Source organism: Equus asinus, chromosome 16 (assembly GCF_041296235.1).
Source record: "Equus asinus isolate D_3611 breed Donkey chromosome 16, EquAss-T2T_v2, whole genome shotgun sequence".
In the NCBI taxonomy this organism is placed as follows: Eukaryota; Metazoa; Chordata; class Mammalia; order Perissodactyla; family Equidae; genus Equus; species Equus asinus.
The window spans coordinates 48,849,691-48,877,173 of NC_091805.1; the positions used below are offsets into that span (position 1 = coordinate 48,849,691).

The following is a 27,483-nucleotide window of genomic DNA, read 5'->3' on the forward strand; positions in this document are numbered from 1 at the left end:
CGACAGGCTGTAACTGCAACTGAATTCTACTACCATGAGAAAAAACTGCTCATCTACCATCCAGCAATTTATAAAAGCCCCAGACCAGAAGGAAAACAATAAAAACACAGAATTAAGTCCTGAGGACTTGGAATTAGGTAAAGTAAGTGATAATGAATTCAGAGTAGCTGTAATTAAAAAACTCAATGAGGTAGAGAGAAAGAGAAACAAGTTGAGTTCTGGAGTTACTTCACAAAAGAGATTGAAATCATAAAGAAGAATCAAACAGAATTACTTGAGATGAAAAACACAATGGACCAGATAAAACAGAATGCGGATTCCCTGAATGCCCATGTAGACAACATAGAGGAGAAAATTAGCATAATCGAGGACAGACAGGCTGAATGGCGCCAGACAGAGGAAGAAAGAGAACTAAGAATTAAAAAAAATGAGGAAAATCTCCAAGAGACAATGGATTCAATGAGGAGTAAGAACATAAGGATCATAGGAATTCCCGAGAATATGGAAAAGGAAAATGGAGCAGAAAGTGTGCTTAACGAAATTATTGAAGAGAACTTCCCAAATCTAGGGATCAACGGAGAAATGTGTTTAGAGGAGGGTTTTAGATCTCCTAGATTTGTCAATGTAAAAAGAGCTATCCCAAGGCACATAGTAGTAAAGTTGGCAAATAGGAATGATAAGGAGAGAATACTCAGGGAAGTAAGGGAAAAAAAGAGAATAACCTATAAAGGAGCCCCTATCAGACTGTCAGCGGATTTCTCTACAGAAACCCTACAAGCTAGCAGAGAATGGAGTGATATATTCAAAGCTTTAAAGGATAAAAACCTTCAGCCAAGAATACTCTATCCAGCAAGAATTTCCTTCAGATATGAGGGAGAAATTAAATCTTCTCCAGACAAACAAAAGTTAAGGGAATTTGTTACTAAAAGCCCTCCATTACAAGAAATCCTCAAGAAGGCTCTCATACTTGAAAAAAGAAAAAAGGGAGAAAGGGGACACAATCCACAGACTAGGGAGACCGATGGATAGAACCAGAACAGGATAGCAAATATTCAATTATAGCATTAGGGTAAAGGTAAGGAAACTACCAAAACAAGGGAGATCTTAGCACGCTAACTACAAATGAAAAAGACGAGTTGGAATAAAATATGAAAATAATTATTTAGGAGGGGAAGAGCAAAGGGTCTAAATCAGTATTGGCCAAGTAAGTAAGAGACCACCAGAGAATAGACTATATTATACACAAGATACTAAATACAATCTTCAAGGTAGACACTAAAATAAAGTACAGAACAGAGTCACAAATCATAAATAAGGAAAAATCTAAGAAACCCAGCATAAGAAATTGCAGTATTAAATGGGTAGGCTAAAGCACACAGGAAAAGAAACACAGGAAAACAAGATAATAAGTGACAGATTAACAGCATTAAGTCCACATGCATCAATAATCACTCTCAATGTGAAGGGATTGAACTCTCCAATAAAAAGACACAGAGTGGCAAAATGGATTAAAGAACAAGATCCAAGAATTTGTTGCCTCCAAGAAACACACCTCAGCCCCAAGGACAAACACAGACTCAGGGTGAGGGGGTGGAGGACAATACTTCAAGCAAATAGCAAGGAAAAAAAGGCAGGTGTTGCAAGTCTCATATCAGACCAAGTGGATTTCAAAATAAGACAGGTAAAGAGAAACACAGAGGGACAATATATAATGATCAAAGGGACACTTCATCAAGAAGAAATAACGCTTATAAATATCTATGCACCCAACACAGGAGCACCAAGATTCATAAAGCAACTATTAACAGACCTAAAGGAAGATGTTAAAAACAACACAATAATAGTAGGGGACCTCAACATCCCACTCACATCAATGGACAGATCATCCAGACAGAAAATCAACAAGGAAATAGGGGAGTTAAATGAAAAACTAAAACAATTGGACTTAATAGACATATATAGATCACTCCACCCTGAAAGAGCTGAATACACATTCTTCTGAAGTGCACATGGAACATTCTCAAGGATAGACCATATGCTGGGAAACAAGGCAAGCCTCTACAAATTTAAAAAAATTGAAATAATAACAAGCATCTTGTCCGATCATAGTGCTATAAGGCTAGAAATTAATTACAAGAAAAAAGCTGAGAAACCCACAAAGATGTGGAGACTAAACAACACACTACTGAACAAGCAATGGGTCATTGAAGAAATAAAAAAATACTTGGAAACAAATGAAAATGATAGGATGCCCTACCAACTCATATGGGATACAGCAAAAGCTGTATTAAGAGGAAAATTCATCGCAATACAGGCACATCTTAACAAACAAGAAAAATCCCAAATAAGCAACCTTAAAGCACACCTAAGTGAACTAGAGAAAAAAGAACAAATGAAGCCCAAAGTCAGCAGAAGGAGAGAAATAATAAAAATCACAGCAGAAATAAATACTATTGAAATGAAAAAGGCAGTAGAAAGGATCAATGAGACAAAGAGCTGGTTTTTTGAGAAGATAAATAAAATTGACAACCCCCTAGCCAGGCTTACAAAGAAAAAAAGGGAGAAAGCTGAAATAAACAAAATCAGAAATGAGCGAGGAGAAATAACAACAGACTCTGCAGAAATACAACAGATTATAAGAGAATACTACAAAAAACTATATACCAACAGAATGGATAACCTAGAGGAAATGGATAAATTCTTGGACTCCTACAATCTCCCAAAGCACACTCAAGAAGAGGCAGACAATTTGAACAGACCAATCACAAGGAAAGAGATTGAAACAGCAATCAAAAACATCCCAAAGAATAAAAACCCAGGACCAGATGGCTTTCCTGGGGAATTCTATCAAACTTTCAGAGAGGATTTAAATACCTATCCTTTTCAAGCTATTCAAAAAAATTAGGGAAGATGGAACACTTCCTAACACATTCTATGAGGCCGACATCACGCTGATACCAAAACCTGACAAGGACACCATGAAAAAAGAGAAATAGAGGCCAATATCAATGATGAACATAGATGCAAAAATTCTAAGCAAAATTTTGGCAACCAGAATTCAGCAATTCATCAAAAGAATCATACATCAGGATCAGGTGGGATTCATACCAGGGAGACAGGGATGGTTCAACATCCGCAAATCAATCAATGTGATACACCACATCAACAAACTGAGGAATAAAAACCACACGATCATCTCAATAGATGCAGAGAAGGCATTTGACAAGATCCAACAGCCATTTATGATAAAAACTCTGAACAAAATGGGCATAGAAGGAAACTACCTCAATATAATAGAGGCCATATATGACAAACCCATAGCCAACATCATACTCAATGGGCAAAAACTGAACCCCATCCCCCTGAAAACAGGAACGAGACAAGGATGCCCTCTATCACCACTCTTATTTAACATAGTACTGGAGGTCCTGGCCAGAGCAATCAGGCAAGAAAAAGGAATGAAAGGAATCCAAATAGGGAGGGAAGAAGTGAAACTCTGGCTGTTTGCAGACGACATGATCTTATATATAGAAAACCCCAAAGAATCCATTGGGAAATATTAGAAGTAATCAACAACTACAGCACAGTTGCAGAGTATAAAATCAATTTGCATAAATCAGTAGCATTTCTATACTCCAGTAATGAACCAACAGAAAAAGAACTCAAGAACACAATACCATTCACAATCGCAACAAAAAGAATAAAATACCTTGGGGTAAACTTAACTAAGGAAGTGAAGGACCTATATAATGAAAATTACAAGGCCTTTCTGAGAGAATTGGATGACGACATAAGGAGATGGAAAGACATTCCATGTACATGGATTGGAAGAATAAACATAGTTAAAATGTCCGTTCTACCTAAAGCAATCTACAGATTCAACGCCATCCCAATCAGAATCCCAATGACATTCTTTACAGAATTAGAACAAAGAATCCTAAAATTCATATGGGGCAACAAAAGACCCCGAATTTCTAATGCAATCCTGAGAAAAAAGAACAACACGTGAGGCATCACAATCCCTGACTTCAAAACATACTACAAAGCTACAGTAATCAAAACAGCATGGTACTGGTACAAAAACAGGTGCACAGATCAATGGAACAGAATTGAAAGCCCAGAAATAAAACCACACAGCTTATCTTTGACAAAGGAGCTGAGGGCATACAATGGAGAAGAGAAAGTCTTTTCAACAAATGGTGCTGGGAAAACAGGAAAGCCACATGTAAAAGAATGAAAATTGACCATTCTTTTTCACCATTCACCAAAATAAACTCAAAATGGATTAAAGACCTAAAGGTGACACCTGAAACCATAAGGCTTCTGGAAGAAAACGTAGGCAGTACACTCTTTGACATCAGTATTAAAAGGATCTTTTCGGACACCATGCCTTCTCAGAGAAGGGAAACAATAGAAAGAATAAACAAATGGGACTTCATCAGATTAAAGAGCTTCTTCAAGGCAAATGAAAACAGGATTGAAACAAAAAAACAACCCACTACCTGGGAAAAAATATTTGCAAGTCATATATCTGACAAAGGCTTAATATCCATAATATATAAAGAACTCTCGCAACTCAACAACCAAACATCAAACAACCCAATCAAAAAATGGGCTGGAGACATGAACAGACATTTCTCCAAAGAAGATATACTGATGGCCAAGAGGCACATGAAAAGATGCTCATCATCGCTGATCATGAGGGAAATGCAAATCAAAACTACACTAAGATATCACCTTACACCCGTTAGAATGACAAAAATATCTAAAACTAATAGCAACAAATGCTGGAGAGGTTGCGGAGAAAAAGGAACCCTCATACACTGCTGGTGGGAATGCAAACTGGTGCAGCCACCATGGAAAACAGTATGGAGATTCCTCAAAAAATTAAAAATAGAACTACCATACGATCCAGCCATCCCCCTACTGGGTATCTATCCAAAGAGCTTGAAGTCAGCAATCCCAAAAGTCCTATCCACCCCAATGTTTATTGCAGCACTGTTTACAATAGCCAAGATGTGGAAGCAACCTAAGTGTCCAGCAACATTCGAATGGATAAAGAAGATGTGGTAAATATATACAATGGAATACTACTCAGCTGCAAAACAGAACAAAATCATTCCATTTGCAATAACATGGATGGACCTTGAGAGAATTATGTTAAGTGAAATAAGCCAGCGAGAGAAAGATAATCTGTGTATGTGGATACCAGGGGAAAGGTGGGGTGGGTGATGGGCAGAAAGGGTGAAGTGGTGCACCTACAACATGACTGACAAACATTAATGTACAATTGAAATTTCACAAGATTGTAACCTATCAATAACTCAATAAAGAAAAAAAGAAATGTAGATATAAATAGTTTTTCTAGACTCTACCTTTTCAACACTTTCTGTGCAGTCGTTTAAAAAAGGGGCTGATACTACTCCCCTTCCATGTTCTTGGAAATGTGGAGGTACTTTCTGGTTGTCACAATGATGAGAAGGGTGGCACTGTTAGCATTTAGTGGATGGGGTCTAGGCATGCTAACCACTCCACAGTGCCCTGGTGGTTTTTCACAACAGAGAATTGAATTATCTTGCCCCAGGTGCCCATAGTTCATTTGAGAACCACTAGGTTATATGGATTGTCTTAAGAAAGGGCTACAAATGATTACTGGCCTCCTTTGCTTCACTGTCTGCACTCTCTAGCTTGAGCATTATTTCTGACTTCCTTGCTTTGCTTCTTGGTCTCTTTCCTTAGTTCAAGGGACTTGATTCCTTTTCAAGACCCCCCAAAATTTAAAATCTGGCTTCAACAACATATACAAAAATTAACCCCAAATGGATCAAAAATGTAATGTAAGAGCTAAAACTATAAAACTCGTAGATGAAAACTTAGGGGAGAAGCTTCCTGACTTTTGATTTGGTAATAATTTCTTGGATATGACCCCAAAAGCACAGGCAACAAAATAAAACAGACAAGTTTGACTTCATTAAAATCAAAAATTTTTATGCCATTGTTAGTTTGTGGACTGTAGGGCTTGGAAATTAAGATTGGGGATTGTCTTAGTCTGCTCAGGCTGACGTAACAAAATACCATAGACTGGATGGCTTAAGTAACAGAAATTTATTTTTTATGGTTTTGGAGGCTGGAAAGTCCAAGATCAAGGTCCAGCAGGGTTTGGCTTCTGGTGGAGGCTCTCTTCCTGGCTTGCAGGTATCCATCTTCTTGCTGCATTTTCTCATGGCCTTTCCTTTGCACTTTGGGCTGGGGGAGTGAGGGAGGAGAGAGAGGGAGAGAAACAGAAAGGAAGGAAGGAATGGAGATAGTAAGATGGTGATGGTTAGAGTTTCAACATATGAATTTTTAGGGACACAAACATTCGGTCTAAGAGATAGTGTCTTATTAGGGATAAACCAAATAAACCTAGGCAGACCACAAAAACAAGTTGTCAGTTTGAAGGTACTAGAAGGGGAAGGAAGATGTGAGCCAATAAGACCGAAATTAGAGAAACGTGAAGAGAAGGAGGATTCAAACCAGAAAATGGGAAGGCAGAGCTTAGAGGAGTTACCTAGAACAAGAAGAGGTGGCTACAGCATTTGCTATTGGGTCGTACTGCCTCAGATGTAGGCAACGGGGTACTTGGTAAAGTTGCTTACAGTGAAAATAGCAGCTCTGGGCCAGGGGCTGCGCTAAAGCCTGAATTGATAATGTTTTACTCCACATGAAAATAATGAATAACTTAACAAAAGCATTTTAAGAAGAGTGTTTTAAATAAACTTTTTTTTATGTCTTGACAGATGACTTATAGTGACATTTTGTTTTGAACTGATGATTTCTTATAATCAACAATCTAGTATATTAGTGTTGTCTCTGGCCTCTCTCCATTTAATGGTAACTTTTTGATGATATGTAATTTTTTTGGGAAAGGGTCTTTATAATAATCAGAAAATGATTCAACTTTTATCCTTAATGCTTTTTCAGTCTGTCAAAAGGACTACTTAAATACCAAATCACCCTCTAAGACAGAAAAACAGTGGAAGTCTTATAAAATATTGAAGCTGAGAGAAAGAAGAGGGAGGGAGTTACTGTGTGCATGCAAGTTTCTTCTCTTTTCTTTGAGTTTTATACCCATTTTCAGATTGTGATTCAATTGCAGGAACCCCAGGCTTTGTTTTATTTAGAACCTGTATACTGGGGTAGTGATTTTACTATTTTTTTAAATGTACTTTTAAGCTACAACAAAACAATTTGAAGGTCTTATAAGATCTGTTTTGTAATGGGCTTTTACATATGTGGTTTAATTATCTGTGTGTTTGCATTATCTATGGTTAGATTCTAGTCTCAGGCTACATGGAAACCTGAGGGAAGAGAAGAGAATTGACAAAATGTGTTTTTTTGCCTTCAATATAAACTGTAAAAATTGGCTTGGTTAAAAACAAGATACATGAGAGAAACAACAATCAAAATGGTCACATGAAGGAAATGGAAACTTATATAGCACTATATTAATTGTAGGGGGATGAAATAGTGTGGCCAACATAGATGACCAACTTGGAATAATATAGGGTCTGAGATACATGATGAGAATTAAGGTGACAGTCCATGTGATCATTCATCCATTCATTTATTCATCAAATATTTATTGAGTACTGTGTTTCAAACAGTGGGGATATAACATAGAGTAAGATAATACCCTAAACTCAAAGAGCTTAAGGAACTCACAGAAAAATGGTAAATATGAAGATAAGATTTATAAATAAAGGGCTATCAGAAGAGTGATGTCAGCATCATGCCTGGATAAGACGTCCCTCATTTTTGTCCCTTCCACCACCAACAAAATTTCAGCATCCATCCATGAACAAAAGTGCCTTTGTAGGTACTCTGGGATCCAGTACCATACACCAAGGGATCCAGGAGTCTCACCCACCCATGTGTTGGATAATAGGCAGACAGATCTCTGTCCCAACTGTGGACCCTGCACTGACCTGTGAACTGACTCCATCCTTTCTTGGGTGTGGTTTGGAATGTCTGGAGAACACTGACTTAGACCACCACCCACGGACGAGAAAGCCTTGGTGGACATCTGGGTTTCCGGAGAAGTTCCAACACACCATTTGAACTAAAAAAATATGAGTTTGGATCATTGGAGTGGGTAAGAGGAACAGCTTGACTTTACTTGAATCACCCCCTTTCCCCAAGGTGGCACAGCTTAGGGCCGAAAGAGCCCATCTCAGCCTGTGATTTCTCCCATTGGGAAAAAGAAGAGCAAGTGATGAGTATCCAGCTTCCCCAGCTGTGCAGGATGCTGCCAAAGAGGCTCATTTTTCTCTCACCCCATCCGGAGTATTAAGTTGGGAGCTCCATGACTGGTGGGGGCAGGGAGTGGGGGACAAGTGAGAAAAGACTGGGGGAGTGGCAAATAGAACTCTTGGAGAACATTAAAGGGACATGGATCCTATTAACTGCTTCATGGACTCCATCAGGAAGCCCATTCACAAGTTGCTGTGAATGCCTCACCTGCAGATTCCTCCACCTGGCCCATAGGCACCCCTGGCATCCCATGTGTCTCACTTACACACCCTCCCACTCTGCAACCAGCTCTCTCTGCATGCTCCTGAGGCAGCGGTGAGAGTGAGGTTTGGCACACCGGAATCTGTGGACCAGGGAGAGAACACAAACTTGAACTGTAGTGCCACCTTTGGGAAAACAAAAGAGAGACTGTCAGCACTTGCCTGGTGCATTGCAGGATGGAGAGAAGGCATACAAGCTTAAGAATTCTGTGACAAGAGGGAACAAGAAGCATGAAGCAGGTGTATCCATGGAAGGTCTTAGAAAGCCTCAGAATCTGTAACAGGGCTGACAGAAAGTATTTCTCCCCAGAAGGCAGTTAATAAAGACTAGAGGAGGTGACTGATACTTCAAATGCAAAGGTAGCAACACAAAACTTCCAAGAACGTGAAAAACCAAGGAAACATGACACCATCAGAGGATCAGAATTATCTTCCAGTAACTGAACCCAAAGACAATAGAGGTCTGTATAGGGATAGAAATCATAAAAAAGTAGTGAAGAGAAATTCTGGAGCTGAAGAATTTACTGAATGAAAGGAAAAAGGCAATAGAGAGCATCAGTATCAGACTGGACCAAGCAGAGGAAAGAATCTGTGATATAGAAGACAGGAACTTTGAAATCATACTGTCAGAGGAGAACAAATAAAGAATGAAAGAGTGGAGAAAGCCTACATGATCCATAGGTATGATCAGAAGAACTGGTTTGAGAATTATTAGAATTATTGGTGTTCCAGAAGAAGAGAGAGAGGAGGGGGCAGAAAACTTATTTAAAGAAATAATGACTGGGGAATGATTTTTGGATATCCAAATTCATGAACCTTATAGGTCACCAAACAACTAAACCTAAGGAGATCTTCTCCAAGACACATTACAATAAAACTGTCAACAATCAAAGACAAAAGAGAAACCAGAAGTCAATAATAGGAAAGCTGGGAAATTCACAAATATGTTGAAATTAAATGACGCAGTCTTAAACATTCACTGAGGCAAAGAAGAAATCCAAAGGGAAATCAAAAAATGAAAATGGAAACACAACATACCAAAACCTATGGAATTCTGTGAAAACAGTTTTAAGAGGGAAGTTTATAGTGATAAACATACATTAAAAAAATATCTTAAATAAACAGCCTAACTTTATACCTCAAGGAACCAAGAAAATGAAGAAACTAAGCTCGTAGTTAGCACATGGAAGAGATTAACAAAGATCAGAACAGAAATAAGTGAAATAGAGACCAGAAGAGCAATAGAAAAGATCAACAAAACTAAGGTGTATTTTTTTGTAAAGATAAACAAAATCAATATACCTTTAGCTAGATTAACTAAGAAAAAAAGAGAGGACTCAGAAATGAAAGAGGAGACATTACAACTGATACTGCAGAAATAAAAGGATCATGAGAGAGTACTATGAACCATTACACACCAACAAATTGAATAACCTAGAAGAAAGGGATGCATTTCTGAAAACATACTACCTACCAAGTTTGAATCATGAAGAAAGAGAAAATCTGAATAATCCCATAATGTGTAAGGTAATTGAATCAGTAATAAAAACCTTCCCAACAGGGAAAAGCCCAGGACCAGATGGTCTCATGAGTGAATTCTACTGAACATTTAAGGAAGAATTAATGCCAATCCTTCTCAGACTCATCAAATTTGAAGCGAATACTCCCAAACTCACTTAATGAGACCAGCATTACCCTGATACCAAAGCCAGATCAGGACACTACAAGTAAAGAAAATTACAAGCCAGTATCCCTGATGAATATAGGTGCAGAAATTCTCTAGAAGGTGTTAGCAAACCAAATTCAACATCACGTTAATAGAATCATACACCGTGATCAAGTGGGATTTATCCCTGAGATGCAAGGATGGCTCAAAATATGGGAATAAATATATGATATGTCACATAAATAGAATGAAAGATAATTATATGGTCATTTCAATAGATGCAAATGCAAAAACATTTGGCAAAATAAAACATCCTTTCATGATAAAAACTCTCAATAAATTGGGTATAGAAGGAACATACCTCAACATAATAAAAGCCATATATGACAAGCCCATAGCTAACATCAAACTCAACAGTGAATAGTTGAAAGCTTTTCCTTTAAGATCAGGAATAAAACCAGGGTGTCCACTCTCACCACTCCTATTCACCATAATACTGGAAGTACTAGCTAAAGCGGTAAGGCAAAATAAAGAAATAAGAGGCATCCAATCAGAAAAGAAGAGGTAAAATTGTCTTTGTTTGCAGATAATGTGATCTTATGTATAGAAAATCCTAGACTCCACCAAAAAACTATTAGAACTAATCAATGAATTCAGTGAAGTTGCAGGATATAAAATCAACATACAGAAATCAGTTGTATTTCTATACACTAACAACAAACTATTTGAAAAAGAAATAAAGTAATCCCATTCACAATAGCATCAAAAATAATGAAATACTTAGGAATAAATTTAAGGAGGTGAAAGATTTGTGCACTGAAAACTATAAGACTGATGAAAGAGATTGGAGAAGACACAAATGAATGAGAAGATATCCCTTGTTCATGGATTGGAAGAATTAATATTGTTAAAACGTCCATATTACCCAAAGCCATCTATTCAGTCAATGCAATCCCTATCAAAATTCCAATGGCATTTTTCACATAAAAGGAACACCAACTCTAAAATTAGTGTGGAACCACAGAAGACCCTGAATAGCCAAAGCAATCCTGAGAAAGAACAATAAAGCTAGAGACATTACACTTCTTGACTTCAAACCATACTAAAAAGCTATAGCAATCAAAACAGTATGATCCTGGCCAAAAATAGACACACAGACCAATGGAACAGAATCAAGAGCCCAGAAATAAATCCTGACATGTATGGTTAATAAAACTTGACAAGGGAGCCAAGAATATTCAGGGTGGGGAAAAGTGTTGAGAAAACTGGATAACCACATGCAGAAGAATGAAATTGGATCCCTATCTTCTACTGCGCACAAAAATTAACTTGACATGGATTAGAAATTTAAACAAAAGACCTGAAACTGTAAAACTAGTAGAAGAAAATAGGGGAAAACTCCTTTTCATTTGTCTTGGCAATGATTTTCTGGAAATGAAACCAAAGGACGAGCAAAAAAGTGAAAATTAATAACTGGACTACATCAAACTAAAAAGCTTATGTACAGCAAAATAAACATTCAACAAAATGAAAAGGCAATCTACAGAATGGGCAAAACTATTTGCAAATCATGCATCTGATAAGTGGTTAATATCCAAAATATATGAAGAACTCATACAACCCAATAGCAAAAAACCAAACAATGCAATTAAAAAATGGGCAGGGGAGCTGAATAGACATTTTTCCAGAGAAGAAATACAAATGGCCAAAAGGTACAAGAAAAGATGCTTAACACCACTAATCGTCAGGGAAATGCAAATCAAAAGCACAATGAGATATCACCTCACACCTGCCAGATGTTTATCTATTACCAAAAAGGCAAGAGATGACAAGTGTTGGCAGATATGTGGAGAAAAGGGAGCCCTTGTGCACTGTTGGTGGGAATGTACGATGTTGAGTAGGTTAAGTATTAAATGCATTTGCGACTTAACAATATTTTCAACTCATGATGGGTTTATCAGGACGTAATCCCATCATAAGTCGAGCAAGATCTGTGTAGTAGATATTATTTAAATTTTATTGCTGAGATTAGGGCATGCAATTTAACTTGTTCCAGATCATATAGGTTTCAAGTTTTTCTGACCATACAGACCATATAAGCATAGACAATTGATAGTTTTCAAGTAGCCTATAGAATATAGCATAAGTAAATATAAGATTTTCACTAGACTTTTGAAATGTTGAAAATATCTCAAGGATCTTCATTGTTACCATCCTAGGGAATCCTAGTAATCTGTGGATCCCAGATTAGAACCATTCTTTTTCAGTGTAACTTACTATTTTGTTTGTTTTTTTGTTTTTGACTTCAGAATACAGTCTCTGAAGAGACACTTTCCTTTGTGAACACAATATTATATCCTGTGGCTATTTAGTTGTTTCAACACCATTTGTGCAAAAGAATTTAGTTTTTCCTTTGAATTGCTTGTGCACCTTTGTTGAAAATCATGTGACCATATATATGTGAGTCTGTTTTTATACTCTCTATTCCATTCTGTTATTTGTATGATTTTATGCTAATGTTATAATACTCTCTTGATTACTGTAACTTTATAATCTTGAAATCATGTATAAATCCTCCAATTTTGTTTCTTTTTCGAAGTTGTTTGACTCTTCCAGGTCCTTTGCATTTCCACATAAGTTTAAAATCAGCTTTTCAATTTGTCTAAAAAAGCCTTTTGGGATTTTTGTTGGGATTGTATTGAATGTATAGATCAATTTGGGGAGAATTGATATCTTAATATTGAGTCTTCTGATTCGTGAACATGGCATATCTTTTCACTTATTTAGATTTTCTCTAATTTGTTTCGTCAGTATTTTGTAGTTTTAAGTATGCAGGTCTTGCACATTTTTCTCAAATTTATCCCTAAAGTAATTAATATTTTTTGATGCTAGTGTAAATATTTTAGAAATTTTGCCTTTGGTTCTTTGCTGGTGTATAAAAATGTAACTGATCTGTGAATATTGAGCCTGTATCTAGCAATCTTACTAAACTAATTTATTAGTTTTAGTGGCTTTTTTTTGTTTTCTGTATTCCACAGGATTTTCTATAATCATGTCTGTGAATAAGTACAATTTTACTTCTTCCCTTCTGAAGTGGATGCCTATTTTTTTCCCCCTATTGCACTGGCTAGAACCTCTAATACATTTTTAAATAGAAGTAGTGAGAGTGGGCATCCTTCCTTTGTTCCTTATCTTAGGGGGGAAGCCTTCAGACTTTCACTATTAAGGATGATGTTAGCGGTAGGTTGCCCTTTACTGGGTTAGGAAGTTCCCTTACGTTCCTAGTTTGCTGAGAGTTTTTATTAGGAATGGGTACTGGATATTGTCAAATGCTTTTTCTGTTTCTACTGAGATGATCACATAGTTGTTTTCTTTAAGTCTGTTAGTATGGTGAAGTACATTGTTTGGTGGTTTTTTTTAATGTTAAACCCCATTTGGTCATTATATATTACTTTTTTAATAATACAAGTGGTTTTCTGTGTTCATGAGGAGTAATAGTCTCTAACTTTATTTATCTATTTATTTATTTATTCTGGTTCTGGTATCAGATAGGTAATGTTGCCCTCATGAAATGAAGTATTGACATATTCATGAAATGAAAAATTATAAAGTATTCCCTCTTCAATTTCCTAGTTTCTGTAGAACTGATATTAATCCTTTCCTACTTGGTAGAATTCACCAATAAAGTCATCTGAACTGGAATTTGGTTTGTGGAAAGGTTTTTAACTGCACATTGTTTCTTTAATAGATATAGGCTATTCCCATAATCTAGGTCTTCTTGAGTTCGAGTACTTTTTTTTTTAATAGGAATATAAACTATTGAATTTTTGGTGTAACATTGTTAATAATAGTCCCTTACTGTTATTTTAATATTTGTAGAATGTAGTTTATTATTTGTAGAATGTATTGAAAGAAGTAGTTATGCTACTTCTTTCATTCCTGTTATTGTAATTTGTGACTTCTTTTGTCCCCCCCCCCCTTAGCAGTATTTTCAGAAATTTATCAATTTTTTTTAATCTCAAAGAACCAGCTTTTGGTTTTCTTGGTTTTTCTCAATCTTCTGTTTTCTTTGTACTTTTATCTTTATTATCTCCTTTCTTCGGTGAACTTTCTCTTTTTCTATTTTCTTAAGTTAGAACCTGAGGTCCTTCATATAAGATCTCTTTTCTTTTATATTATAGATTGGTTCATGCTCTGACTTTCCCTTTGACCTTTCTTCTTTTCTTCAAATAGGCATTTAGTGCTATGAAATTTCCTTTAAGGATTCCTTTAGCTTCATCTGCAAACTTTGATATGTTTCCATTTTCTTTCAGTTAAAGGCACTTTCTAACTTCACTTTTTGAAAGAATAACTGTATTGAGATAGAATTCACATAGCATAAAATTCACCTACTTAAAGTATACAATTCAGTGGTTTTTAGTATCTGCACATTTATATGCAACCATCTAGTCATTTAGTTTCACTTCTGATTTCTCTTTTGAGCTATGATTACTGAGAAGTATTTTACTTAGTTTCCAAATATTTGGAGATTATCCAGATGCCTTCACGTTATTGGTTTCCACTTTAATTCTATTGTGGCAAAGAACATACTTTGTATGGTTTGAATCCTTTTAAGTTTGAGACTTGTTTTAAAGAACAGACAATGTTCTATATTGATAAATGTTCTGTTTGCATTTGAACAGATTGCATACTTTGCTGTTGTTGGGCATTGTGTTTTATAAACGTCAGTTAGATCAAGTGGTTGATAGAGCTGTCTTTTATGTCCTTACTGATTTCCTTCTACTTCTTTTACGAATTATTGGGTGAAGGGTGTTGAATTTACCTACTATATTGTGGATTTGTCTACTTTTACTTTTATTTCTATCAGTTTTGCTTCATATATTTCAAAACTTTCTTATTGGATGTGTAATGTTTAGTGTTGTTATATTTTCTTGATGTATTGACCCTGTTATTATAAAACTCTCTTTATCTCTGCTCTGAAAACTATTGTCTGATATCAATATAGCTGCTCCTGCTTTTTAATAAACATCTTTATTGAGGTGTACTTTACATACCATAAAATTCACCCATGTAAGTGAATAGTTAGGTGGGAGCTTCAACTGCCTCCTGTAGGCTGATGATTTCCAAATCCATGTCTTCAGTCTTGGACATCTTAACCTGTGTGCTTTGTTGACTTTTTAAACTTAGCACGTCTAAAACCATACTTATTTCTTTCTCACTCTTTCCCTTTATTCCAAGTCACTTTTCCTCTGTTCTCTGTCTAGTTAATGGTCCCCTTTCTATCCAGTAGTGAAATCATCCTTAACTCCTTTTCCTTTTCATGTTTAATCACTTACCTAAACTTATGGTTTTGCCTTTCTAAGGTCTCTGATATTTGGTTTCTCTTCTCTGTATCTATTTTAGATAGGTTTTATTAGGCCTTTGTCATTTTTTGCCTAGATGGCTGCTCCTAACTCCATTTCCTACTTCCAGCCTGTATCATCTCCCTTTTTCCTTCCTCCTCCCAAGTCAATAATGAGGAGGGATTTTTTCCAGAATTTAAGTACACTTATGCCATTTTCAAGTGGAAGTTTTTTAGTGGCTTGTTTTAGTCCTCAGGATGCAGTACAAGCTCTATTTGTGATTGAGCTTTGTCTTCTCTGGCTTCCTTGTGATGGCCAGTGTATTCTACTCTACTGCACCCTCTCCCACCCTGCATGCTATACTTTAGTGTCCATACCAACTTGTTTGCTAACTGGTGTGTTGTGTCACTTCTTCCTTGTCTTTGTACACTCTCCCTTCCATACCTAGCATGCCCTTATTTTCTTGATTTGCCTAGCAAACTAGTGTTTTTTCCTTTTAATTTCTATTTGAAGATATGCATTTCTAATACTGTTTTCTTATGTAAATCTGTTTTCAAGTCATGCTTGTGTGCTCAGCAAATGCCTATTCTTTCCTATGGATATCTTACCTCTTCTCTCTAACCTACTGTTTCTGGTACCCCACCTGTAGTCATTTACTTCCTCTGTTGTGATCCACCCATTTTGTACTTACTTTGTGTACTTATCTATTACACTGTGAATTCCTGTGGGCAAATAATGTGTCTTTACTTTGTATTCCCTGCTTCTAGCTCAATGCCCTTCACATTTGGTAAATGTTTGTTGATTATCATTGAGTTAAGCTGAAATTAATTCAATGACTGGTAACTATTGAGTTAACCTGAAATTACTATTAACTCAAACTAAAATCCCCTAAAACCCAAGATAATCTATAGCAGCTCTCTATGTAAACGAAATCTTTTAATAGACACGTAAATGACCTATGTCTCAGTCACTTTAAGAGAGAGGCAGTGAGTTTGTGTTGATGGTCCATGAGCTGCATTGTTAAAACAGGAGCACTTAAAGAACTTGGTGTTTTGTGGGAACCATGTGACCAGAGTAATTGGGTTTGGTATGGAAGCATGAAGGTCAATGGATTTCTCCGTGTTTCACTTTGAATCTCTTTCAGGTGTCTGACCAATTACTTGTTTTGAGAAACAGTTGAGCTTTTCTGTTAACATTAACATTTTCTATTAACGTCCCATTCTCAAGAATGGGATTCACTCTTATGGAATTGGGAGCCCAAATGTGATACAATTTGTTCTGTTTGGTGCTTAACTACAAATCAGTACACTGGAAGGTACATGGTTTAGCTTAAAATGGAGCATTGAGAAAGTTCTTTGTTATCTATATGACAGTGTTATTTTGTGCAAATAGAGTATGCTCATTTGCTATTGAGAATCATCTTAGACTGTATTTGTGAACAAATCCCTTATAGCTGACACTGTTTTACCTCTTGGTTACCTTGAGTTTAAAGAGTTCTTCCTCCATGACCTTGAAGGAGTGGCACTTCTCTTTGAAAGGTCTTAAGTTGCTTGAGGCACTTGCCACTGAGCTCTGTAGAATACTGTTATTTCAGTATTTTCTGTCCCAATTGCTGACTATATGTAGCCATTTCCTAAAACCATATTTGGCCTATAATTGTGCATAAGTAGCTGTTTACATAACTGCTTCAACTATTTTTCTTGCACTTCCCTGGATCCTCTGAAATTTCTTTAGAGTGTTATTAAAATATTAGGATGTTTGAAAAGGTTAATATCTAACTTTGTCATTTAAAAAAAGGCCATTGTATAGGGCATTGTCATTTATCTTTTAAAAGATAGCATTACATTGTTGATTCATTCAGCATGTCATTTAGTGGTACATAGGGGCCTTGGTGAGTCATTAGATTTGGAAATTAGTAAGAATCAATTAGTAAAATTGACTTATAATAGTTGAGAATAGTTATCTGCCAGAGTCTTTAAGGGCCCTCATGTATCTTGAATCTAAATCAGAAGAAGAAGGTCTGGAAATCTTAGCAGTGAAATAATGGATGTGAATGAAAGCTGATGTAAGCATAAGAGGAAAGAAGTTTAAATGCTTGGAGTCTAGAAAGATGAGACCCAACAGGTAGAAAGGGAAGGCGATTACATTTACTGAGGGCCTGCTGTCTGTTAGTTTCTTTCCTTTCCTCACTGCACTCTTATTTATGATAATTTCTAGATTCTTTTTTTTTTTTTACAGATTTTATTTTTCCTTTTTCTCCCCAAAGCCCCCCCAGTACATAGTTGTATATTCTTCGTTGTGGGTCCTTCTAGTTGTGGCATGTGGGACGCTGCCTCAGCGTGGTTTGATGAGCAGTGCCATGTCTGCGCCCAGGATTCGAACCAACGAAACACTGGGCCGCCTGCAGTGGAGCGCGCGAATTTAACCACTCGGCCACGGGGCCAGCCGCTAGATTCTTTGGATTTTCTGTGTAGAAATCACATTACCTGTGACAGAAGACATTTTTCTTAACTTTCTTTTTCTTATATTTTAATCTTATTTTCATCCTTTTGTTTTACTTTGCTGGCTAGGACATCTAGTACAGTCAAATAGAAGCTGTCAGGGGCCCGCCCAGTGGTGCAGCGGTTAAGTGCCCAAGTTCCGCTTCGGCCACCCGGGGTTCGCCGGTTCGCATCCCGGGTGCGGACATGGTGCCGCTTGGCAAGCCGTGCTGAGGCAGGCGTCCCACATATAAAGTAGAGGAAGATGGGCACGGATGTTAGCTCAGGGCCAGTCTTCCTCAGCAAAAAGAGGAGGATTAGTGGCAGGTGTTAACTCAGGGCTGATCTTCCTCAAAAAAAATAGAAGCTGTGATAGTGAGTATCCTTGTTTGTTTCCCTCATTTTGAAGGGAATGTTTCTAAAGTTTCACTGTTAAGAATGATATTTGCTGTAGATTTTGGACGATATCTTTTATTAGGTTGAAATTCTCTTTTTCTCTTTTGCTATAAGGTTTTAAGAATGGGTGTTGAATTTTTATCACTTTCCTTTTCTACCGAATGATTTATACAGTTTTTCTTCTTTAATCTGATAATAGGTAAATTACATAGATAGGATTTTCCCATGTTAAACTATTCTCATTTCTGGGGTAAGTCCAATTAGTTATGATATATTATCTTTTTTTTCTGTTTTTTAATGTTGCTGATTAATTTTGCTAATATTAAAAATTTTTTTCCAAATCTGTGTTCGTGAATGAGCTTAGCCTGTAATGATTGTCCTTTCCCCACAGTAATCATTCAGTTCTATTTTGGACATGCTGAATTGGAGGTGTTTGGGAAATAGTTGATGGCAGTGTCTTACACAGTGTTAGAAATTTGGACCTGGAGTACTTAGTAACCAGGTAAAGGCTGACTATATATATTTTGGTATAATAGTTGAGAAAATACAGTTGGATGATGTTGAATAGGAAGAGTGAGAAGAGAAGTGAGGATGGAAAACATTTTTGGGGTGCATTGACCATGGTAAAGCCAACGATCAGAGGCTTGTAAAGAGGGAATTTCAAAGGAAGGGTAAACTTAGCTATACATTTTTAACTGTAGTGGATAGAAGAGTGATAGGAGGTTAAGGAGTGGAGACAGCAAGTGTAGTACTCTGGAAAAGTATAGTGGTAAAAGGAAGGAGGGGGGACACCAATGAAGGTGGAGGCAGAGGCAGTTTCAGGGAAGTTTTTGTTTATTTTTTTAAGGATGGATGAAGCTTCATATTTGTAGGTGATAAAACTCTAGTGGAGAGGAAGAGAATGAATATAAAGGGGAAATATTTGTATCTCTGCTTAAATCTTTGCCAAACAAGATTTCAGTGTAATTTTATGTATCCTTATGTAATCTAGGATTGTATTTGTCCTTCAGAATGTTTCCAAATATCATTTATTTAAATAGTTTAATTGGAGAAAGACATCTATCACTTGGTTAGTTTATTTCTGGCAAATCAACCCTCAGACACTAATGAGAGCCTCAGGGAAAGAGAACATCTAGGATGGAGAGTGGCTCAGTTAAGACTAGGTCACTTACCAGTCATAAAAATCACAAAATAACAGTGGCTTAAACAAGATAGAAGTTTATTTCTGATCAATAGGGCAGTTTCAATAAGGGAGGCTGAGAAATAGAGTTTTTATTTAGCAGGAGCATGTGCTTAGCTGAAAATTGAGGGCTGTAGGACTAAGGAAGAAGGGAGAAAAGATATTGAGAGTTAGGTATTAGTATCTACATAGTAAGAGACAAACTCTGAATTAAAATTTGTCCCTTGTATGAAAGGCAGGATTTGCATAGTGTTTAAGACGTCAAAATGCACGTGTTTGTGTCTAGGCTCTCTACTTACTAGCTTTGTGACTCAGAGCACATTACTTAATTTTTCTCTTTGTGTGTTAATGTTTTCTTAGTAAGATGGAGAACAGTGTTTAATAGAGGGTATCTCATAAACTGGTGTGAGGATTAAATAAAATAATCTCAGTAATTGACTAAGCCAGTGACTGGTACTTGTAAGCCACAATTATTAGTTTTGTCATCACATGCCTTTACTTTTCAAGGACGAGGTGTGTGTGTAAGGACAAAACCAAACCAAAACCAAAACAAGACAACAAAAACAAGAAAAAACCAAAACTTTACTTATGGGATATCAAAAAGTGAGTTAAATATTACATCTTAAGATATAATTAAAAAAACTAATTTCAAATCTCACGAAAACCTGTGGACTTAAGACTGGATTTTACTGGAAGCCTTAGAAGCTACCCAGAGTTAGCCACACTGCCAAGTTAGAGGGCACAGCCCTTCACGAGACCACCCTTACTTCTGACACCACCTGTAATTTCAGAGGGCTCCCAAAACCACTCTTAGGTTTCCTAATTCACTAGGACTCACAGAACTCACTGAAAGCTGTCACTGCAAGGATTATAGGTTACAAGGAAAGAGTAGAGTTTAAAATCAGCCAAGGGAAGAAGCACATAGGGTGAATGCCAGAAAGGTTCCAAATGCAGAGCTTTTGCTGTCTTTTCTTTGTAGTCAGGAGGTTATTCTCTCAGCATCAATGTGTGATAATATGTATTGTCAACCAGGTAAACTCACCTGAGCTTTGGCATCCAGAGTTTTTATTGAGGCTTCATTATATAGGCATGATTGATCGATTGCCCACATGGTTGAACTCAGTCTCCAGGTTGACTGATCCTGTGTGACCCAGACCCCTCACCCTAAGTCATATTGTTGGCCTTTCTAACATGGTCAGCCACTACTCTAGCACTGCTGGATATGGCCAACCGCACACTGAGATGTGATGTGGCCAGCACTCACCATAAACAAGGACAGTTCTATCATGTATGACAGATTACTTTCCAGGAGATGAGGACAAAGTCCAGACTTCTCTTTGGACAAGGCCAAATTCTTTACTACACAGGAAGACACAAGGCACTGATGAAAAGGAAGACACATTTACAAATGGAAGTTCAACGTGATTATCTATTGAAGGTATCAAATTAAAAAAAAAATCTTAAAAATATGTAAGTAAAAGAAAGATTATCCAGGTGAAAATAAACATCCAAAAGAGTTGGCCCAGCTGGTGTAATTTAAAATCTAGAAATTTGTCCACTAAAACAAAATTTGAGAGGCCCCTTGAAAGGAAACCAAAATGAAAATAAAAATTTGAGTTATACAGGGGAGAAAACTAGCTAAAAAATTTGTGGTGCTCCTGAATAATTATTGTGAAAAGACACTCTTAAGGAAGAAAGGAAAAATAGGAACAAAGTGCATTTTTTGCTTTGGTAGTTGTGGGGATTGCTGCATTCACCTCTGTTTTGAAGCAGAGAGATTAGAAAGTTTGATATAATTAATGGCTTATGTGTTTATAGAATATTACAATTTACTAAGTACTTTTACTTACCTTGGATAGCTCTATCCAAGTGGTATAGTCAGGATAGTATTATTACCTCTTTTCCTGTCTTTATTGAACAAAGTACTGATCTGGGGGGTTTTTTAGTCATTTGTGCCAGGTTACAGAGTGAATCTCAGGGGCAGAGCTGGAACTAGAATCCTTGTCTCCTGACTTCTGGATTAAGTCCTTTTACTTTAAATACTTTTTTCCAACCACTAAATGGTTCCTCCTGGCACCTGGGTAACAAGAGATCTGTCTTAGTTCTCCGGACTCTGGAGTTTTTCTCAAGGACTAGACTGGTTGGTCTTTCTTTGAACTCGAGTTCATGCTGGTTATTCTGAAATGGTGAGTATAGTTACTAAACTCTTAAACAAATAATTATTTTTGAGGAACAAATGCAAATACATTTTTAGATATTTTAGATTTTCAAAATGTCTTTGAATAAAACTCTACGCAGGCTTGCAACAGTATAGGTTCTGATGAACAATGTTTGGTTGCCATAACAATAACTAAAGTGAGATAAGGTGACTGGGGCTTTCCTCTGGAGCACTAAAATTTAAAGTGTTCATTTTTTATTTTTTATTTTTTATTTATTTTTTGCTGAGAAAGATTCACCCTGAGCTAACTTCTGTTGCCAGTCTTCCTCTGTTTTGTATGTGAGTTGCCACTACGGCATGGCTGATGAGTGGTGTAGGTCTGCTCCCAGGATCTGAACCTGTGAACCTGGGCTGCTGAAGTGGAGTGTGCTGAACTTAACCACTGGGCCATGGGGATGGCCCCTCAATTTTTTATTTTTAAAAATAATTTTAAAAAATTGTGTAATTTGAAAATTATCCACACATACGTGTTGCTGTCAAATCTGCTTCTTTACTTACAGAGAAAAAATTGGTCTTAGCATTTAGTTAGTAAGAATAATAAATGACAGTAGCCTTCTCTGCATTCATGGCCACTGTACTTTTAATTTCTAAGGCAATCTCAAAGGCCCTAACTGCTGTTCTAGACAAATGGACAAAGGCCAGTGCTGGCAATGGAGTCAGGAAGGTAGAGAGACGGCCCAGCTCTCTGCCAGTTGTACAAGAGGCAGGCCCCCTTTTAATAGCATTTGGTGTCCTCTAAATCCTTGGAGGTTTGTCCAGAAGCTGTTCCTCTCATCTAGTGCAGGGAACCTGAGAAGTTGCAGGATGTCACTGGGTGTTGGTCTTGGTCCTGAGGACACTGATGTTAACCCAAATCTTAAATGGCTCTGTGTGTGTGTGTGTGTGTGGTGGCCGGGTGGGTGATGGTGGTGAGAAGGAGGGTAGACAGAAAGGGAAGGAAGGAAACTGAGTTGATAAGGACTTTTCTGTACTCTTAGACTCGTGTGTCATCTCGTCCAATCCTTAGAACAATCTTGTGAGGTTGGTGGGGATTCTGTTTTCACAGACGAGAAAAGGAGGCTCAGAGAGGTGACATACATCTAATGTCACAGAGCAAAAAAGTGGCAGGGTTCTACCAAAGGCTTGGTTGATGGCACAGTTGGAGGCATTTCCTCTATGTCACTGTGTTTCATGGCATGCTAAAAGGGGTTGTGTGCAGAAAAAGGGGACTGTGACTAAATAAGTTTGGAAAGTGTTGTGTTAGGCATCTCTATTGTAGAACTTCTCAGAGCCTTTAAAATACCCGTGTGCATTATGAAGCTCTGGAGAGAGGATATGGAATGAGTTGTGGCCCATATTCTTCTCCCCCTCAGGGTGGGCTCTAGAGAGTGGCATGTGATACCCGACTCTGTGGAGGTTCACTGGTGAGTGAAGGTACTTCCACAGTGATGCCTACAAGCCATTGCAAACATGGTGGAGGCTTCCATGTGCCATTCAGCAGGTAGCGTGGTGCTTGGGGATAGAAATGGAAAGCTTGGTTCCCCGTGGAGACTCTCCCACTTGTTATCAGGACAGAAACTGCCCTTGAAAGAACCAGCCTCCCTATTTGATATTGTTCTTCTTTTAGGCTTAGTCCCAGGCCCTCTGCTTTCCTGACTCTTATGTGTGTGCTTGCTCCATGAATGAGTGAGTGAGTTGGGAAGACTCTCAGCTGGAAGTGACAGAACAGCCAACTGATAGTTAGTCCACAGAATCTGAAATCTGGGAACTGGTAGCTGAGGGCCCTGGCTGCAATTCAATGATATCAGCAGGCATTTTCCCCTCTTTGTCTTCTTTCCTGAACAGTGTTGGCTGTTTGTCCCTAGGCTTGTTGCCTTTTCATTGAAAGACGACTATCACAGCATTAGGCATCATAACCACATTTGAAGACAAGATTAGGTGGTTGGGTAGGTTTGGTAGTAGCTAAAAGGCCCTTTTCTCAAATGGCTCCATTTTTTAATCTGTAAAGGAAAATATTTCCCAATAGTCCTCTTTTGTCTCTTTGGTTGCAATGGAGTTATGTGGCCACCCCAGCTGTTAGGGCATCAGGGAAAGACTTGATTGGCGTAGACGGATTATGATTTGTTCTCGGAGGTTTGGCACAGTGTTTTTCTGTCGGTGAGGAGAGGGAGGGGGATTGGAAGGCTGTTGGATGGTGCCTGCCTGTGTCTGCTTTGGCTATCTTATCTAAGACTTCATTCAGCACCTGTGTGCTGATGATGCCCTCATCTGCCTGAGTCTCCCGAACAGATCAGCCCAGAATTCCTCTTCAGTGCACTCAGGGGCCACCCTTGGCTCCTCCCTGCCGACCTCTTCCTCTATCTAGTCTATCTGCAGGCCCCGTGGATTCTGTCTCACTACCAGAGTGACCTTGTGTGTCCCTGACTCTCCAGCTCTGTTGTACTTCCCCGCTTTTCTCTCTCCTGTTTTCCTCATTAGCCTCTTCTCACTGCTCGCAATCCAGTTTTCTTTTTCTGTAAACATTTAACATTTTATTTTTAATGTTAGTCTGTAAATTGATATTTTTCTCTTTTGATGTACAGTTCTATGATTTTCAACACATGTACACATTGGTGTAACCACCACTATAGTTAGGATATATAACAATGCTATCATTCCAAAAAACTCTCCTGTATTATTACTTTATATCCCCCCATCCATAGCTCCTGGCAACCACTGATCTTTTCATAATTCCTGTGTTTTTGTCTTTTCGAGAATGTCATATAAAAGGAATCATAGAGAATGTAACCTTTTGAGTGGCTTCTTTCACTCACGTTATACCTTTGAAATTCATTCAAGTTGTGTGTATGAATAGTTTATTTCTTTTTATTGTTGAGTAGTATTCCATAGTGTGTCTGCACCACAGTATAAACAGTGGTATAAAAGTACCATTTACTTGTTGGAGGGCATCTGGATTGTTTTCAGTATTTGCCTATTACAAGTAAAGTTGCTATAAATGTTTGTGTATAGAGTTTTTTTTCCAATTTCTTTTTTATTGTGGTAAAATACACATAACATAAAATTTACTATCTTAACCTATTTTCGTGTGTGTGTGTGTGTGTGTGTGTGAGGAGGATTGACCCTTAGCTAATATCTGTGCAAATCTTCCTCTATTTTGTATGTGGGATGCTGCGATAGCCTGGCTTGGTGAACGATGTGCAGGTCCACGCTTGGGATCTGAACCCATGGACCTTGAGCCGCCGAAGTGGAGCACCTGAACTTAACCACTGTGCCACTGGGCCAGCCCCTGTCTTAACCATTTTCACATGTATAGTGCAGTGGTATTAAATACATTCATATTGTTGTGCAGCCATCACCACCGTCATCTCCAGAACTCTTTTCATCTTGCAAAACTGAAACTTTATACCCATTAAATAATAACTTCTCATTTCCCACTTACCCCAGCCTCTGGCAACCATCATTCTACTTTCTGTCTCTAGAATTTGACTACTCTAAGTATCTCATATATGTGGAATCATACAGTTCTTGTCTTTTTGTGACTGTCTTGTGTATAGGTTTTTGTGTGAATGTAAGCCTTCATTTCTCTGGGATAAATGCCCAGTACAAGTGCTGGATTCTATGATACTGGCATATTTAGTTTCTTAAGAAACTGCTAAGCTTTTCCAGAGTGACTGTGCCACTTTACATTCCTACCAGCAGTGTTAGGAGTTTAGCCTTCTGCAGAGTTTGAATTAAATTTCTGGAGAGGTGACTCTGGTGACTGTTGGGTTAGACGTTTACCCATAGAGTGGTCATCATTGGCTGATTTGGAAACTAGTAACTACCGTTCCTCTATTTATTTGTGTGGAATGGGCTGGAGGTCGAGAGAAGGTTGAGCTCTCACAGAAGTTGGGCTGGGTACAGCCCAGTAGGTGTCCATTGCAGTAGTGGTTTCCAAACCTGTGTGTGCACCAGAAGACAGGGGAGCTCTCAGTAGTACAGATTCATGGGTTTCACACAGACCTGCTAAATTATAGTATATGTTTTTAACAAGGGCTCAAGAGAGTTTTAAGTAGTCATACCCACATCAGTCAGACCATTGTGCTATAAGATCTGTGGTGTTTCCAAAATGTCCAAGTTTTAGAAGCATATGATGTACTATATAACAAAGAAAAATTTCCCATCCTTCTATCTTTTCCACTTAGCTCTTTCTTTGACCCTATGTTTATATTTTTGTCCCCTCTCGAAATTTAATTCTATTTTTATTTTCTCTTCTCCATCTAATTTTTCACTCATCTTTTTCTCTCTTTCTTTTTTCCATATGTCTACTGATAAGTTACTGATGGCTATTTTCTTTGTTCTCACTTGGCCCTGAAATTGTAACTTTCTAGGTTTCCTCCTTTCTCCGCTGTGTGAAGTGTTTGCTCTTCAGCATCCAGAGCTCATTTTCTTTCTCATTCCAAGATATATTTACCCTATTCTTTGGGCAGGTAGATCTGAGTCTCTCTCACAGATCATTCTTACTTTTTCTTTGAGGAAGATTAGCCCTGACCTAACTACTGCCAATCCTCCTCTTTTTGCTGAGGAAGGTTGGTCCTGAGCTTACATCTGTGCTCTTCTTCCTCTGCTTTATACGTGGGACGCCTACCACAGCATGGCTTTTGGCAAGCGGTGCCATGTCCGCACCCGGGATCCAAACCAGCGAACCTCGGGCCACCGAGAAGCGAAACATGCGAGCTTAACCGGTGTGCCACCGGGCTGGCCTCTCATTCTTACTTTTTAATGGTAGGAGTAGAAAGCAACTATCAGGGTTTGGTGGAGGAAACTTGAAGTTTTATGTTTAGAGATTGATGTTCTTTAGGGTCATTTTTACCAGTCTTTTTTTCTTTTCTTACAGGGAAGAAGAAGAACGTTTGAGAAATAAAATCCGAGCCGATCACGAGAAGGCCCTGGAGGAAGCGAAAGAAAAATTAAAAAAGTCAAGAGAGGAAATCCGAGCAGAAATTCAGACAGAGAAAAACAAGGTAGTCCAAGAAATGAAGACAAAAGAGAAAAAGCCACTGCCACCAGTCCCTATCCCAAACCTGACAGGAATAAATGGTGGAGATCCAGAAAGTAGTGACATAAGAAAGAAAAGGGAAAAAATTAAAGAGGTAATAAGCTGAGATTTGTGATATGGCATGGTTATGGATATGTGTTTGAATGGACTTATATATATTCCTACCATCTGTGGTGTCATATTTTCATTTTGTTTGTTTTTGGGTCACAGTTGTAGTTCAGTTTCCAAGTTGGCAGTAAGGACTAGAACTCTGTCTCTTTCTTAATATTCATTGCAGTATAATTATCGGACACTTAAAAATTCAATATAATGTTGTTTGGATGGTTAAATCACTCACCCTGTCTTCAGAGATCTTTTGATATTCAGCATTTTATAAATAATGTAGAATAGATCCATCAATAATTTCTCATTGACTAAGAAATTTCTTAAGTGTTTAGTTGCAAGGGTCTCTGTTAGATGCCATGCAAAACTCGTCATAAACATGCTTCTGAAGAATTAGCATTATATCTGCTGTCTTTTAAGGAACATGTCATGATACCCATCAACCATCCTGCACATTAAGAACACATTGTTTCCACAGAGTCTCAGTGGATTGGCGAATGGGAAAGGATTGACCTCAGAATTCTTGAAAT

General features: G+C 37.7%; 1 protein-coding gene across 4 annotated transcripts in view; it reads left to right on the plus strand.

Moving 5' to 3' along the window:
- MAN1A2 (mannosidase alpha class 1A member 2) overlaps window positions 1–27,483 on the plus strand; it is a 196,087-nt gene that overhangs the window by 20,001 nt on the left and 148,603 nt on the right. For 3 of the 4 annotated variants that reach the window (XM_044749479.2, XM_014848270.3, XM_070487133.1), the window contains exon 2: window positions 26,690–26,945. In XM_044749479.2, the coding sequence (XP_044605414.1) occupies window positions 26,690–26,945 (256 nt within the window). The remainder of the gene's footprint in view (window positions 1–26,689; window positions 26,946–27,483) is intronic. The other variant, XM_070487132.1, reaches the window with a different exon arrangement.